This window comes from Schistocerca serialis, chromosome 1 (genome assembly GCF_023864345.2).
Source record: "Schistocerca serialis cubense isolate TAMUIC-IGC-003099 chromosome 1, iqSchSeri2.2, whole genome shotgun sequence".
Lineage (NCBI taxonomy): Eukaryota > Metazoa > Arthropoda > Insecta > Orthoptera > Acrididae > Schistocerca > Schistocerca serialis.
The window spans coordinates 907,630,165-907,648,419 of record NC_064638.1 but is presented as its reverse complement, the minus strand read 5'-3'; the positions used below and the strand labels follow the sequence as shown (position 1 = coordinate 907,648,419).

Below are 18,255 nucleotides of genomic sequence, written 5' to 3'. Positions count from 1 at the left end.
TTCTCGGTAGATTCTAGATTGGGAAGAGGCAGAAAAAGAAAAGGAAAAGGAGGACATAAAGTGTCTGGTCCACTAAATCTATATTTTTGCTAGCACCAGTGACTGGCAGTGTTTTGAAATGGTTGGGTACTAGTTGCTACCAAAACACTGAGAAACATGGGGTTGTATTCCATCATCCCCTTAACCAGATTCCAGCCATTAAGATCGAAGATTCACCAAGCCACTAGGCCAAGATAATTTGCAACTATTTTTGCAGAGCACACCAAACAACTTTAGTAAATGTATATCCATCTACAGCACCACATGTGAACTCAACATGTCTATAGCATTGAATATTTAATCTGAGACCTGAATCATCTACATGTAACACCTATGCAATGAGGGATGACTGTCAGGACAGCATAACTGAACATATCTTTCAGAGTTTTTCTTTATATCTAAAAACAAAGATGATGTAAGTTACCAAACGAAAGCGTTGGTATGTTGATAGAGACACTGACAAACACAAATACACACACACAAAATTCAAGCTTTCGCAACCCACGGTTGCCTCATCAGGAAAGAGGGAAGGAGAGGGAAAGACAAAAGGATGTGGGTTTTAAGGGAGAGGGTAAGGAGTCATTCCAATCCCGGGAGTGGAAAGAGTTAACTTAGGGGGAAAAAGGGACAAGTATACACTTGCACACACACACATATCCATCCGCACATATACGGACACAAGCAGACAAATGTAAAGACCTTTAGGTATGTCTGCTTGTGCCTGTATATGTGCGGATGGATATGTGTGTGTGTGTGTGTGTGTGTGTGTGTGTGTGTGTGAGTGAGTGAGTTTATACCTGTCCTTTTTTCCCCCTAAGGTAAGTCTTTCCGCTCCCGGGATTGGAATGACTCCCTACCCTCTCCCTTAAAACTCACATCCTTACGTCTTTCCCTCTCCTTCCAAGGGTTGCGAAAGCTTGAATTTTGTGTGTGTGTTTGTGTTTGTCAGTGTCTCTATCAACATACCAACACTTTCGTTTGGTAAGTTACATCATCTTCGTTTTTAGATATATTTTTCCCACGTGGAATGTTTCCCTCTATTATATTCATATCATTAATTTGAACCCAACAATAGAGTTTTTCTTTACTTTGACAGCCCTGCTCTATCCCACTGCTTCATTTCAAAATGTATGGTTTCACAATATTTCCAGACTGAGGTCCTTCAATAAAGGGAGGGGAAGAATCAGCGATATTCTTTTTATGGGAACCAGCCCAGCATTTATCAGTAGAGTTAGGAAAATATAAGTCTCGATTGCCAGACAAGAATATAAGCTCTACTACACCCTAATGTGACTCCATTACCTCACTTGGTACACTACAGGACGTGCTGTATGATGATACATTAGTTATTGTTTTACTTTACCTGGAGGCAAGGATTCTTTCTGAATTACACCACTACTATCGAAATAAACAGTCACCATCATCATCATCTCCATCTCCATCTCCATCTTTCCTTTTCTTCCTTGAGTACCCTTAATCACCAAGTCTCGTCAATAAATATTTTGTTGAAATGGTACTCATTAGAGTCAATCATGAATAAATCTTGAAAAGATTAGACTTTAGTCATTTATTTGCTCCTGCAGAACATCTTGTGGTGCAAAACCTTGCATACAGCTTCTACTGGTTCCAGCCTTTACAAAATATCTGTGAAACTAGCCATTTGGTGATCAACATTATTTTACCATCCCGGATATCACGGCCCAATCCTGTAGAATCAGTTTAACAATATTTTTGTGGTGTAAAAATTTGTCCAAGTTGTTGTCAGTTGATTGCTTTGTTTGCCCTCCTTCAACGTCTCTCTTCTCTTATGAAAAGCTTTTGTCACCCGAGAAGTTTTTTAACTTAGTACTGACCTTCTGAATCAGTTCACATTTCGTTACCACTAAAAAAATCACCTTTGCAACAAAACTGAATAGGCACTTGCTGTTCCTCCTCATCCTGGTTCATATTCTAAGTTGGGCACACCTCAATTATGGCTTGACTGGTAGCTCTCAACATGCTAGTTTGAAAAGGTTCAAACTAATTAAACTGAACAAATGTCTTGCAATGAGATTAACAGGAATGTTGCAAAAAAATCAGTCTGCTACAAATATGACAAACTGTTTATCACAAAAAGTTTTGTATGCTGTAAATAATCTGCATTATACATTACCTTATCTTTTTGGTGTCTGGTATCATCATTCTCATGTTCTCTATTATCATCAGTGGCAACTTTTGCATCTGAACTGGTAGAAATTTCAACTTCCGTACAACTCTCAGGTGTAGTAGTTGAAATTTCCACTTCTGCATATGGTGTTGATGTTATTGGAGATACAACTACTTCACTGCACATTGCAGGCCCTTCTGTAAGTTCTACAGTCTCTTCGTAAACATTACTATCACTTACAATCTCCTTTTTACACTCCTCTGCCATTTCTGTTTTCACATTAGGTATTTCATCACATTTCTCTTGTTTCACTTCTCTGCTGGACCTTATGTTGCTGTTATGTGAAATTACAGGAGTGGCAACTTTGGCTTCATCTTCACAGCTTGCATCAACAGGTACAGCAGATTCCAGATCCCTCTTAATGGCATCCATATTTTCTTCACTTGATGCTGCTAAAAAAGAAATTTATTTCTGTCAGTAAAACACAATTACTAGAAAAATAATCCAACTTCATTAAATGATAGCCATTTGTTAAGTATTGAAGTTTCACATTTAACATTAGAATGTAGACTTTATAAGCTAGCTGAAAATAGGTCTCATACTTGCCACATTATGGGCAACTGAATCAAATTTTCATGCCTATCCTCTAAAAAGCTCCCACTGTTTGTTTTTATAAGTGTACTAGCTTGACAGTTCTTACTGGGCCTCACAAACAAATGTATGGCACATTCCCATTCTATAAAACATCAACATATCCACTTTCTGCATTTCAATCGTGCTTGGAGTTGTGTATTCAAGTGTTATTCGTGTAGAGTTCATTGTCACATATTTTGGCCGAATGGTCCGACCTGTCATGTAGAAATAGAGTTTGACATTTTCCTCACTAAAGCTGTCCTCACAAGGGACATGTTTCTCACCACAAAGCACATTAGATATCATGCCCATAGCAGTTGGTGCATGCCTTGAAATGACCTGCCCATTGATCATACTCATCATGATTCACGACTGCAATGCTCTCCAGCAATTATGAAAGCACGCAGAAAGTTGCAAAGCAAATTCTGGACACAATGATGGCTTGAACAGTGACTAGCTGGAAGAGGAACACTACATGATGTTTTATAACAATATGAGATACATACTAGAATAAGTTATTCATTAACTCAATTGAATCTGCATCTAATTTTCATTTTTAAATTGAACAAAGTTTAGTGTCAAATGTCAGTCCGAGCATAACACCCATATTCTCAATGCTCTACTGATTCCAGTGACTCTGAAATAGCATGCTTCATATAGGTTTCAAAATCGGATTCATTTCATAATTTTATTTAGATAGAGGAAGTGGTTTTTTTTTTTTTTTTTTTTTTTAGCTGCTCACCATCACTGAGAAATATGTTTACTAGCAAGATGCAAACATGAGGCAGTCCATGAAAACAATAGGTAAGTATACAGTGGAACTTCAATCTTACATTCTCCGATTTTATGTTTCTTGTGATTCTACACCATAAATTCATAACCAATGTGAGAAACCCATTACATCAATGCTAAAAATTCCCAATTTCACATTTCTTCCTAGTAAAGTTTACCTTCACTCTAAGTTCTTACTCAACATCTCACTTGAGTTCGTCCCGTTTTCTTCCTATTGACATTTGATGTGACTGAACGATAGACACAAAAGACAGATGTTTCACACCACGGGTGGTGGCGGAGCTAAATGAATATTTTAGGTCATCATGGAGGTGGAAGATGTGAGAGAGGAAATGCTGACGTAATCCACAATTGGTGTTGCCAACACAACTTGCAACATTTAGCTTCACTGTGCAATTATGATACAACTACTGCTAAGTTGCAGCGGTAATGGAAAAACAAGACAGTCGACGCAAAGTGTTCCGAACCGAGTCAATACGTGATGAAGGGTCCCAGCCACCACCTTTTCTTGTGTCACTTATAACTCAGTCTCATCTTTTTGCCTTTATTTTTGATGTACTGTATTTAGCAACAATGTCAATCATCAACCTCTTAAATTCAAACACTGGGTCTCGAAGAATACGCTCAGTCATAATCTAAGAAATGTCACCCATTTCTGGCTACTGAACTCAATAGCCAGCGCAGTCACCAACCGACACTAACGCGTGTAAAATGAGCTCACCTACAGGATGTGTGGAGAGGGGGAGTTGCCCTTCAGCGAAGGGAGTGCTGGTAGGCGTGAAGACATTTTGATGGCGCGCTGAAAAAACACTGTTCGTACAGATGACATGCTGTATAAGAGATTTCACAAGGAAATAGAACAAGGGTTTTGCTATAACACATTTTAAAAAATTTCTTGTTCAAATCTGACATTATACAGCTGCAACAACTAAATACACTGCACATGTATATACTTTGCACCCCACACACCACACACTATAGATCATAAGGACTGGCAGCAGAGATAGAGGGCATGAAGCAAAACTGTAACACCTTTCTTTCAAATGTACATTTTACACAGTGTACGGAAATTCACTGAGCAGATTTCTAATAAGCTTGTAATTTCAATTGGGCAAGTATACTCATTTTTTCATACATCTGTTTCTCTCATCAAGCCTAAAATAACACTTTAAGGGTGATGAGCAAATGAAGCACGGCTCATATGAAAAGCATTAAACAGTAACAGCAATGGTGACAAAAGTATGTCATTAAGCAGATGTCCGCATTTATGCTTATAGGTTAACCACTTAGCTGCTGTCATGTTTCTGGTTTAATTCAACATGTTCATCAATTTTTGCTTTTTTCTGGGTGATCACAAAGGATGATCTCTCAAAAACGCATGTTTTTAATGTTTAATTTGTGATCATAGCATGTCGGAAACCAGCTCAATTGCCTTAAACCCAGATATCTATTTCAATTTTTTGATGAGTTTTTACTTGCTGTTACACACCTGTGACTTTTTAAGAACTGATGAAATTCATTACCACAAATTATCATACAAGAGTTGGAACTTAAATAGTGGCAACTATTTATTCACAACCGATACAAAAGAGTTACATGTTTTCACCTGTTACTATCTTTCAAAGTAGTCACCAGTGTTGTGTAGAACCCGTTGCCAGTGATGTGGAAGGCGCAGTATACCGTTAACAGAGCCTGTTCTGTAGATGGTGCAAATGGAGCAGTCCACTGTCTGTCGAATCTCAGGAACAGTTCTGAATCGAATGCCACGAAGTGGTTCCTTCATCTTTGGAATCAAATCAAAGTCACAAAGACTTAGTCTGTGGAGTATGGTGGATGGTACAGTACTTGCCAGTCTCATCGACCAAACGGAGCAGCCACAGCTTGCGCTGTATGTGCCCAAGCATTGCTGGGCAAAATGATGGGTGGGTTGCGAAGACAGTGTCGCCGCTTCTTTCACAAAGCTTGTCACAGGTGAAGCTCCAAAAACAAACACTAATACTGTGCATTGACGGTATGCCATGGGGGAGTATAATGCGTCAGGATAACACCATTACAGCCGTACACGAGAATCACCATAACTTCAGACTGCTCCATTCGCACTATCAACAGAACAGGCTCTGCTAACGGTATACTACGCTTTTCACATAATTGGCAATGGGTTCTACACAACGCTGGTGACTACTTCCAAGAACAGTAACAGGTGCAAACGTGCAACTCTTTTGTATCGGTTGTGAATAAATAGTTGCCACTATTTAAGTTCCAGCCCTCGTATAAACATTGAATTGTACATTTAATTTCCTCCAGTTAGATAGATTTTATACAATGTAATTTGCAATTTTTAATGATATATGCCAATTACACATTTTTTTTTTTTTAGTAACATTTTCCTCGATTCTGCATTTTACTCAATTTTGTGTTTTTTAAGTCTGAACCACACAAAAATGTAAGATGGGGTTTCAACATATATAATTTACAGTAAGTTTCATAATAGCAAAAAATGCCAGTGTGTAACTTATGTTTACTTTCTGACAAAGACGTTAAGATTACTGGCCACTGGGAAAACATTCCAGTTATGGTTTTTTTTTTTTTTTTTTTGCAGCAAATACATTATTTCGTATAAATAACATTGACTATTGCAGATAATACTTTTATTAAATTAATAGAAAGACACAGAATCATATAGAAGGATGGAGTGGGGAGTGGATGATTGGAAGTAGCTAGATGCAAACCTGTTACCTTCCCCTTTATAGTTCATGATGTGATCAACTACGCTACAGTTTCAATATGACTGCAGCACCTCACTCATGTGCATACATTGTGTAACGACTATATCTAAAAATGCAATTATTTGATATTTAACTATGACAAATTGTACCTAAAACAACGCACTTTTGATAGAGCATCATTGTGCCATTGCACTGAAACTGTATACTTTCATAACACAATTAATGACACTAAAAGCATATGTAGTTTCCTGTCATAACGAATCATATCTAAAATGATACATTTTCAAGAGTCCTCACTGCACTGATGCTTTGTAATGACTTATATTCACAATAATTATGGAGTTTAACCGCATACAGTATGGTGGCTCCTTAGTTCTGCTTGTGATGTGAAACTAATGCTGTATCGCAATGGCCATATTTCTCTTCACGAGACAAACATTTGGCATGCCAGATTCTTCATTTCACATTTTGCAGTGTGGTGGAACCGGGAATTCTAAATTGTGACATCACTAGCTCCTCATCCACATATGGTTGCATGTTCTGTGGGAGGAAGGCTTTCACAATGTAGTGAGGAACATGAAATTCCACACTGTGACGTTTTGGCTCCTTGTCCATGTACATTTTCGTATCCTGTGAGAGGACGGTGTGATAGTCAAATTTATAAAAGCACTACACACAAAATTTCGGCTGCTAATACAAACTGTGTGTCACACAATAAAAGGAACAAATTACAGTATTTTGTCATCCTGTTGCAGATGGAACTGTTTGATGTATAGCTGTCCTGTACCTAGTTCCATTGGTTTATAACGTGAATCTTTGAAACTGACAATTAAAAACAATTTAAAAAAACCCTAACTTTGTACAGAAGGAAAGCTTTTTTCCCCTATAGCATTACTTACAAATTGCATAGAACTACATAAAATAAATACTAGATTTTCAACATGTCAAGACTTTTTCCATTTAACACCCACAAATATTTGAAACAGTGATATTGTGTTGTAAAAACACACTTTTCTCTTTTTGTGGAGAATGTGGAAAATTCAGTTAAAATCTGTGTATACTTCAACTCAGTATATAGTAATATTTTCTCCATGCAATGAGAAACTACAAAAAAATAAAAAACCGGTCAAGTGTAAGTAGGACTCGCACTCCGTGGGAACTTAACTGTGTAACGTAGATAGTTCATCTATAGATTTTATGAGTCATCTTGTGAGAATCAAAACATGTAATATTAATGACTGTATCTTTTGACTGCATTGACTTAGAAGTTTAAATATTTTACACTGCCATGGGAAATTGACCTTGGTATTTGAGATAAATTTCAACTTGATGCCTCTACCCATTCCTGAGGAAGTAGGGTCTTAAAAGATGGACAGACTGGTGGACAACAAAGTGATCCTGTAAGGGTTTCATTTTAACCAATTGAGTTACGGAACCTAATAGTTACAGTTCCCCCTCCCCCACCTCATGTAAACTCTATCACAATGGGCACTTCTGAGCAAGCAATGCAAGTGCCTTCTAACTGTCAGTGACATAGCTCTTTGGAAACATTTAACTCTTTAGTGCACAGGGATAGAAATTTTGAGCCTTATTGCACAAGACTTATTTGTTGAATAATTTTATAAAAAAATAGTAATATGTTATACAATTATGTTACAATAAGACAAATAAATATTGCGATTTTTTTCTTCAAAATTGTTATTTGAAAACACTGTTACATGGTAGTATTGGATGCAGGATTTGTTCTTGCTGAAACAGATGAACCAGCTACATGTAACACATCAAGCAGCATACTAGTCTTGGAAGTAAGACTTGTTTTTTACCTAAGCAGAGAGGTACCTAGCACATGCAACACATCCATTTGATTCTTATCTGATTTTCCTTGGTGCTGCAATTTGCACAACTTCGTCACGTAATTCTTTGTGGCTGGTGTGCTGTTATTTCTGTTCACGCTTTAAGGCACACAAAGTTTCTTTTTGCTACCCAAAGACTGGACGGTTGCACCTGTCACTCCAATATTCAAGAAAGGTAGTAGGGGTAATCCACTTAATTACAGGCCCATATCATTAACGTCAATATGCAGCAGGATTCTGGAACATATATTGTGTTCGGACATTACGAATTACCTCAAAGAAAACGGTCTACTGACACACAGTCAACATGGGTTTAGAAAACATCGTTCTCGTGAAACACAACTAGCTCTCTATTTGCATGAAGTGTTGAGTGCTACTGACAAGGGTTTCACATAGATTCCATATTTCTGGATTGGATTTCCGGAAGGCTTTTGACACAGTACCACACAAGCACCTTGTAGTGAAATTGTGTGCTTACGGAATTTTGTCTAAGTTATGTGACTGCATCAGTGATTTCCTGTCAGAGAGGTCACAGTTCATAGTAATTGATGGAATGTCATCGAGTAAAACAGAAGTGATTTCTGGCGTTCCCCAAGGTAGTGTTAGAGGCCCTTTGCTGTTCCTTATCTATACAAAATGATTTGGGAGTTAATATGAGCAGCCATCTTAGGTTGTTTGCAGATGACGCTGTCGTTTATCGACTAATAAAGTCATCAGAAGATCAAAAGAAATTGCAAAAAGATTTAGAAAAGATATCTGAATGGTGTGAAAATTGGCAGTTGACCCTAAATAACAAACAGTGTGAGGTCATCCACATGAGTGCTGAAGGGAATTCGTGAAACTTAGGTACACGATAAATCAATCTAATCTAGAGGCCGTAAATTCAACTAAATACCTAGGAATTACAACTACAAACAACTTAAATTGGAAGGAAAACATAGAAAATGTCGTGGGGAAAGCTAACCAAAGACTGCATTTTATTGGCAGGACACTTAGAAAATGTAACAGATCTACTAAGGAGACTGCTACAGTACGCTCTTTTAGAATACTGCCACGCGGTGTGGGATCCTTACCAGAAAGTACTGACGGAGTACATCGAAAAAGTTCAAAGAAGGGCAGCACATTTTGTATTATCACAAAACATGGGAGAGAGCACCACTGAATGTTACAGGATTTGGGCTGGACATCATTAAAAGAAAGGCATTTTTTGTTGCGACAGAATCTTCTCATGAAATTCCAATCACTAACTTTCTCCTCCGAATGCGAAAATGGTTTGTTGACACTGACCTACATAGGGAGAAATGATCACCACAATAAAATAAGGGAAATCAGAGCTCATAGGGAAAGATGTAGGTGTTCGTTCTTTCCATGCGCTATACGAGATTGGAATAATAGATAATTGTGAAGGTGGTTTGATGAACCCTCTGCCAGGCACTTAAGTGTGATTTGCAGAGTATCCACATAGATGTAGGTGTAGATGTAGATGTACTCTGTATTGGATTGCACAGGTGTCTGCCTTTATTTCTTGAAGAAATCAGTGCACTGCTCACAAGACTTCTGGACACCTCTATCCAAAAATTCATCATTGTCACTGTTGCAAGCTTCAGTTCCTAGTGAAGCACAAAGGCATTCATGATACTTGCATCAATAAGTACCAAAAGATATGAGGCCACCATTTCTGACACTTATTGTCAGTTTCATATTGTTGATTTCCTTTGATATAATTTATACACGTATTTCATATTTCCATTGCAATCAACCACCAGCAGAGGGTCATAGTTCCAACCTTTACTTTCCACAATACTTCTACTGTAATTCTCCAGTCATGAAAGTTTGACAACAAATGCATAGTTCTTTTGTTATTCCATTTTACAGAACGACACAGTGTCACCTGTACCCCGGTCACATTCACCATGTTTCCTTTCCAGATTCTCTAGCAATTGTGCACTGGTAAAACAACTCTCAAAGAAAACTCTCAATTTTTCCCTTCAAGACCAGTTAGCAGCTATTTTACCACAATCCACCTATGACATTTTTTTGTTGTGTTATCTATTTTACACATACAAATGTCAAATTTCAGCATGTAACCAGACTTGTCTGCTAACATCAACCAGACTTGTCTGCTAACATCCACCAGACTTGTCTGCTAACATCCACACTCTATAGCCTCTTTTGACTTTTTTTTTAGTAAGTACTGTTCTAAGGATGACACATCTTTGAATTTGATCATTAAATCATCTGCTCATACAACATCACTTGGATGATAGGTACTTCTGAAACTGTCAGCCACGACAGAAAAAGTGGATGTAACTTCAAAAGTTTATCATAACTCTGTTCATCTTGCTTTGGCATGCACCTGTTGTCATTTAGATGCAAATGAGACAAAAGCCACCCAAAACAATTAATGGCCATCACTGAACTAATCTAACTATCATGAAGATCAGGCACTGACGTCCAGTAATCCCTCTACCTGCACGTGGGTTTATGCCCATGAGGATGTTTATTCCTAAAAAGTTTCCATCTTCCCACATGTCATGGGTCTGTAAGATATCTCTGTTCAGCATAAACATTAGTCTACATAACAATCCAATAAATTAAATCATCAGTTATCAACAATTTGAACAAATTGCAGGGAGTGGAATCCTCTAAGTCTCTAATAAATGCAGCAGGACAAATTACTGAGGAATAATACGGAGGTCATTCAGGTCTTTCTGTTTTCACCCCACATGTGTGGTCATTTACATGGTATCACATCTGTGGGAGTTACATTTCCATCATCTGCATTAACTACTGGTACTTATTATGGGTCAAAAGTTGAACTAGACGTGTTTCCACCAGAACAATAAGATGAGATGTCAGCCATTTGATAGTGTGTTTCTTTGGTAATCACCTTATTCTGAAGAGTTTGTTTCAGAAGTAACCGTTCGTTAATGAGGTGCACATTACTGACATTATCTCATCGACTTTTAGTACTTCCCTACAGTGATTCACTGTAAAGTGAAATGGAAGATGGTGTTTCGAATTACATATATGAAGTTCATTTACCCTCTCATGCAATTGTATTACCCAAACAATGCCTGACTTATTAATTAAATAGTCATCACCTGTACAACATATCTGTGAATTCTATGGTGGTTCTGCATGTATGTAAGTCATTATTTTACATTTAATAAAGAGTTGAATAATAATCAGCAACACTGCACACACCATTGGAAATAACAATTGCCACAAGCGGATTATATACAGTAATGTTATTTCTGACATCTCTTGGTCACAGTGGGAACTACCACTTTATGTACAATGGGTAGTTCAGCAAACATACCTCCATTCTGGATGAGTCAGGACTCCACAATTAAGTGGTAAATTTTTTGTACCACCATGAATTTAAGCAAGGTGGAATGGTGTTACACATGTTGTACCACCTACCCTGAAAGAGTCAAGCTATGGCTGAAGTGGAGTATGTATGTGACAACAACAGACTGAATTTAAGTGTTAGTTTGATTTTGCAGAAACTGATAATTGAGTAACATCTCATAGATATAGTGATGTGACGAGTAGTTATATATGTGAAAACAAATCACAGTGCTGAGACATTAAATACGTCCTCTCTCTTTGGTTGAATGTGGAGTAGTTAAAAGTCTGAAACTAAATTCCTTTTTGTAAGATTATAGTTCTAATGTATAATGAAATGTTAGGAAACACAGAAGTGAATCTTTTGAGAATGTCAATTCACAAATTGTAAACTGAAAGACATTTATTTTTCTAATTAGTAGGCACAAATGATTTAAATAAATTGTTGCTACAATTCCAAAGCTAGGTTGTGTGTATGTCTCCAATTTATTTCAATTATCTCAAACAGAAATTATCCAAACAGCATACTGAATGTGTCATTGTAGTCAAGATAGACACAAAGCCCACACCCACCACAACAGTACAAGTTTAAATGCCAATAGCTCCACAGATGAAGAGATTGAAGAAATGTATGACGAAATAAATTATTCTATATAATGGAAGGAAACATTCCACATGGGAAAAATTATATATAAAAACAAAGATGAGGTGACTTACCGAACAAAAGCGCTGGCAGGTCGATAGACACACAAACAAACACAAACATACACACAAAATTCAAGCTTTCGCAACAAACTGTTGCCTCATCAGGAAAGAGGGAAGGAGAGGGGAAGACGAAAGGAAGTGGGTTTTAAAGGAGAGGGTAACGAGTCATTCCAATCCCAAGAGCGGAAAGACTTACCTTAGGGGGAAAAAAGGACAGGTATACACTCGCACACATGCACATATCCATCCACACATACAGACACAAGCAGACATATATGTCCTTTTTTCCCCCTAAGGTAAGTCTTTCCGCTCCCGGGATTGGAATGACTCCTTACCCTCTCCTTTAAAACCCACTTCCTTTCGTCTTCCCCTCTCCTTCCCTCTTTCCTGATGAGGCAACAGTTTGTTGCGAAAGCTTGAATTTTGTGTGTATGTTTGTGTTTGTTTGTGTGTCTATCGACCTGCCAGCGCTTTTGTTCGGTAAGTCACCTCATCTTTGTTTTTATATATGAAATAAATTATTCGATAGTTAAGGGAGACAAAAATTTAATAGTCATGGGGGCTGGGATTCAATAGTAGGTAAAGGACGAGAAGGAAAAATAGTAGGTGAATACGGTCTGCGGGAAAGGAAAGAAAGGGGAAGCTGCCCGGTAGAATTTTGCACTGAGCATAATTTAATAATAGCTAACATTTGGTTTGAGAATAATGAGAGAAGGCTGCATATGTGGAAGAGACTTGCAGACACCAGAAGGTTTCAGACTGGTTATATAATGATAACACAGAGGTTTCAGAACCAAATTTTAAACTGGAAGACATTTCTAGGGGCTGACCACAAATTATTGGTTACGAATTTGTAGATTAAGACTGAAGACACTGCAAAAAGATTGGAATTTAAGGAGATGAGACCTCAATAAATTGAAAGAACCAGAGGTTGTAGAGTTTCAGAGGGAGTATTAGGAAACGATTGACAAGAACAGGGGAAAGGGCTACAGTAGAAGAAGAATGGGTAGCTATGAGTGATGAAATAGTGAAGGCAGCAGAAAATCAAGTAGGTAAAAATACGATGGCTAGTTGAAATTGTTGGTTAACACAAGATATATTGAATTTCATTGATGAAAGTAGAAAATATAAAAATTAAATAAATGAAGCAGGCGAAAGGGAATACAAACGTCTAAGATCAATAGGAAGAGCAAAATGGCAAAGCATGAATGGCTTGAGGACAAATATATGCATGTAGAAGCATATATCACTACGGAGAAATTAGAGAGCTCATTGAAGCAAAGAAAACCACCTGTATGAGTATCAAGAGCTCAGATGGAAAACAAGTACTAAGCAAAGAAGGAAAACAGAAATGTGGAAGGAGTATACAGAGGGCCTATTCACCAGAGATATACTTAAGAGATATATTATGGTAATGGAGGATGATGTAGAAGAAGATGAGATGGGAGATACGATACTTTGTGAAGAATTTGGCAGAGCACTGAAAGACTTAAGTCAAAACAAGGCCTTGGGAGTAGACAGCATTCCCTCAGAACTACTGATAGCCTTGTGAGAGGCAGCCATGACAAAGCTCTTCCAGATCGTGAGCAAGATGTATGAGAACAGCAAATACCCTAAGGCTTCAAGAAGAATATAATAATACCTATTCCAAAGAAAACAGGTGCTGCCAGATGTGAAAATTACCGAACTATCAGTTTAATAAGTCACAGCTGCAAAATATTAACATTAATTATTTACAGAAAAAATGGAAAAACAGGCAAACGCTGACCTCGAGGAAGATCAGTTTGGATTCCAGAGAAATATAGGAACAAGCAAGGCAATACTGACCCTACGACTTCTAACAGAACATCGGTTAAGGAAAAGCAAACCTACATTTATAGCATTTGTAGAGGTTAAAGAAGCCTTTTGACAGTGTTGTCTGGAATACTCTCTTTCAAATTCTGAAGGTGGCAGGGTTACCCCTGGGGAGCGAAAGCCTATTTACAATCTGTACAGGTGCATGAAAGGAAAGCAGTGGTTGAGAAGGGAGTGAGACAGGGTTGTAGCCTATCCCTGATGTTATGCAAGCTGTATATTGAGTAAGCAGTAAAGGAAACCAAAGAATAATTTGGAGTAGGAATTTAAGTCAGAGGATAAGAAACAAAAACTTGGAAGCTTGCCAATGACAGTGTAATTGTCAGAGACAGGAAAGCACTTGGAAGAGCTGTTGAACAGAATGGCCAGTGTCTCAAAAGGAAGATATAAGATGAACATGAACAAAATCAAAATGAGGATAATATAATGTAGTTGAATTAAATCAGGTGATGCTAAGGGAATTAGATTAGGAAATGAGGCATTTAACGTGGTAGATGAGTTTTGCTATTTGGGTAGTAAAATAGCTTAAGATGGTCAAAGTAGAGGAAGTATAAAATGTAGAATGGCAATGGCAAGAAAAGCATTTCTGAAGAACAGGAATTTGTTAACACTGAGTATAGACTTAAGTGTCAGGAATCCTTTTCTAAAAGTATTCGAATGGAGTGCAGCCACGTATGGAACTGAAACATGGTCAATAAACAGTTTAGACAAGAAGAGAATAGAAGCTTTTGAAATGTGGTGCTACAGAAGAATGCTGAAGATTAGCTGGTTAGATCACTTAACTAATGAGGAAGTACTGAATAGAATTGGGGAGAAATGAAATGTGTGGCAGAACCTGACTACAAGAAGGGATCTGTTGGTAGAACACATTATGAGACATCTAGGGATGACCAATTTAGTACTGGAGGGAAATATATGTGTGTATGTGTGTGTGGGAGGGGGGGGGGGCGCAGATTCAGAAGGATATAGGATGCAGTAGTTGCTCGGAGATGACGAGGCTTGCACAGGATACAGTAGCATGGAGAGCTGCATCAAACCAGTCTTAGGACTGAAGACTGCAACAACAACATCATCTAAAATGGTCATCAAAATTGAATTATACACAACTCTGTGAAAAGTGTCCAAATATTCTGTCAATAAGTAGGAGAGAAATAGTCCAAAATAATCTTTACTTACATGGAGGTGACAAAAATTGTGAGGCAGCAATGTCCACATACATGGAAGGCAGTGGTATCACCTATATAATGTATAAAATGGCAGAGAATTTGCAGAGTTGTCATTTGTACTCAGGTGACTCATTTGAAAAGGTTTCTGACATAATAATGACCGCAACATGGGAATTAACGAACTTTGAACGCGAAACAGTAGTTGGAGCTAGATGCATGGAATATTCCACTTTGGAAATAGTTAGAGAATTCAATATCCCAAGACCCACAGTGTCAAGAGTGGGCTGAGAATAACAAATTGTAGACATTGCCTCTCACCACACACAATGCAGTGGTCAACAGTCTTCACCTATCAACCAAGACCAGCAGCATTTACTTAGAGTTGACTGTGCCAACAGACAAGCAAAACTGCATGAAATAACAGTAGAAATCAATGTGGGACGTATGAGGAATGTATCTGTTAGGATAGTGTGGCGAAATTTGGTGTTAATTGGCTATGGGAGCAGACGACCTTAGCTAATGGTACATCATCGCTTACAGAGCCTCTCCTGGACCCGTGACCGCATCTGTTTGACCCTTCATAACTGGGAAAATGTAATCTGGTCAGATGAGTTCCACTTTCAATTTGTTGTAAGGACTGATGGTATGGTTCGAGCATAGTGCAGATCTCAAGAACCCAGGGACCCAAGTTGTCAATGAACCACGACTCCATAATGGTGTGGGCTGTGTTTACATAGAATGGAAAAACAGGCAGAAGCTGATCTCGAGGACGATCAGTTTGAATTCCAGAGAAATGTAGGAACAAGTGAGCCAATACTGATCCTACGACTTCCGACAGAAGACGAGTTAAGGAAAAGCAAATCTACAGTTATAGTATTTGTAGAGGTTATAGAAGGCTTTTGACAGTGCTGACTGGAATACTCTATATCAAACTTAACATGAATTATTTACAGAAAAAATGGAAAAACAGGCAAAAGCTGACCTCGAGGAAGATCAGTTTGGATTCCAGAGAAATATAGGAACAAGCAAGGCAATACTGACCCTACGACTTCTAACAGAACATCGGTTAAGGAAAAGCAAACCTACATTTATAACATTTGTAGAGGTTAAAGAAGCCTTTTGACAGTGCTGTCTGGAATACTCTCTTTCAAATTCTGAAGGTGGCAGGGTTACCCCTGGGGAGCGAAAGCCTATTTACAATTTGTACAGGTGCATGAAAGGAAAGCAGTGGTTGAGAAGGGAGTGAGACAGGGTTGCAGCCTATCCCTGATGTTATGCAAGCTGTGGTGGCAGGGTTACCCCTGGGGAGCGAAAGGCTATTTACAATTTATACAGAAACCAGATGGCACTTATAAAGAGTTGAGGTGCATGAAAGGAAAGCAGTGGTTAAGAAGGGAGTGAGACAGTGTTGCAGCCTATCCCCAATGTTATGCAACCTATATATTGAGCAAGCAGTAAAGGAAACCAAAGAAAAATTTGGATTAGGAATTAAAAGTCCAGGAACAAGAAATGAAAACTTGGAGGTTTGCTGAAGACATTGTTAATTGTCCAACACAGCAAAGGACTTGGAAGAGCAGTTGAACAGAATGGACAGTGTCTTGAAAGGAGGATACACGATGAATATAAACAAAAGCAAGATGAGGATAATAGAATGTAGTCAAATTACATGTTACCAAACAACAATGGATGACAATGTGTCATGTCACCAGGCCACAATTTTTTGCCACTGGTTTGAGGAACAGGCTGGGCAATTGGAGCAAATGGTTTGGCCATCCAGATCACACAACATGACTCCCATCGAACGTTTATGGGACATAATTGACGAGGACAGTTTGTGCATAAAATCCTGCACCAGCAATACTTAAGCAATTATGGACAGCTCTAGAGGCAGCATGGTTCAATATTTCTGCAGGGGATTTCAAGGACTTGTTGAGTCCATGTCACATCGAGTTGATGCACTACAGTGGGAAAAACGAGATCTGACACAATATTGAAGAAGTTTGCTAAAGTGTGATATCAATTTGCAGCTGAGACTGTGGAAGCATATTAATATATTTCATTCCGTGTGCATGAACATGCTGAATGTAAGACGTGGTAAGTCAAGTTACAATATTTGCATAAAATTCTGGCACTTGTTACAGGAAGGTGTGTGCCTACTGGGTATTTCCGGTGGGAAACGAATATCCGCACACTTCTCTGAAATCTGAAAATTGGAATTTTTATGGAGAGAAAAACTGTTTCTGTATTAGGCAACCACATGGGTATTTTTGCAAACTTATCTTTTTCATGAAATTTTCTTACTTTTCTTCAGTTTAGATCCCATCAAGACAGTTCACCAATTTCAATACAGCTCTATTATCAACCAGTGCCCTGACAACCCAATTCTTTATCTGTAATTACTTATGTTGAGCAAGACTCTGGTTCAGCAAGCTAACTAACTTCTTTTCCATCTGGAAGCACTATGAATCAAAGATTTTGTGGATGTACAAAGCTTTAACTGCTGCAATCTACACCACACAGCAAAGAAGTGCAGAGATTGAGAAGTAATTTGTGCCATATGTTGCAAACCAGTCCACATAAAATTTGATTGTAGAGAATCTGGAAGTGTAGGGCACATACTATGTAAACACTGAAGTAAGAACTGCAATATGGCACAGGGACTAGAGTGTATGACATACAGACAGATGTAAGACAGACACACTGCACACACTGAAAATGGCCACGTTCGTGTTCGCTGACATGGCACATGAGTATGACGGTGGATACTTGTATACTGAAGGAGAACACATCTGTACTGACTACACTGTAAACTTCGATTATAACAAGTGTGGAAGAAGTACAAATCACTCTCTACTAGAATACATTCCAGGTGTCATGCAGTTGCACGGTGATGAGAAATGGGCTTCATAGCTGATGTTGACAAGTGAATGTGCTCTGCCTCAAACTGTTGAATGAAATGCATAACAGGTACAGCACTACGATAGACTGCA

At 38.2% G+C, this 18,255-nt stretch overlaps 1 protein-coding gene across 1 annotated transcript in view; it reads right to left on the bottom strand.

Annotated features, from left to right (window-relative positions):
* LOC126411948 (nucleosome-remodeling factor subunit NURF301) overlaps positions 1–18,255 on the bottom strand; it is a 312,451-nt gene that overhangs the window by 161,987 nt on the left and 132,209 nt on the right. The window contains exon 16 of the mRNA XM_050081404.1: positions 2,192–2,637. Within this exon, the coding sequence (XP_049937361.1) occupies positions 2,192–2,637 (446 nt within the window). The remainder of the gene's footprint in view (positions 1–2,191; positions 2,638–18,255) is intronic.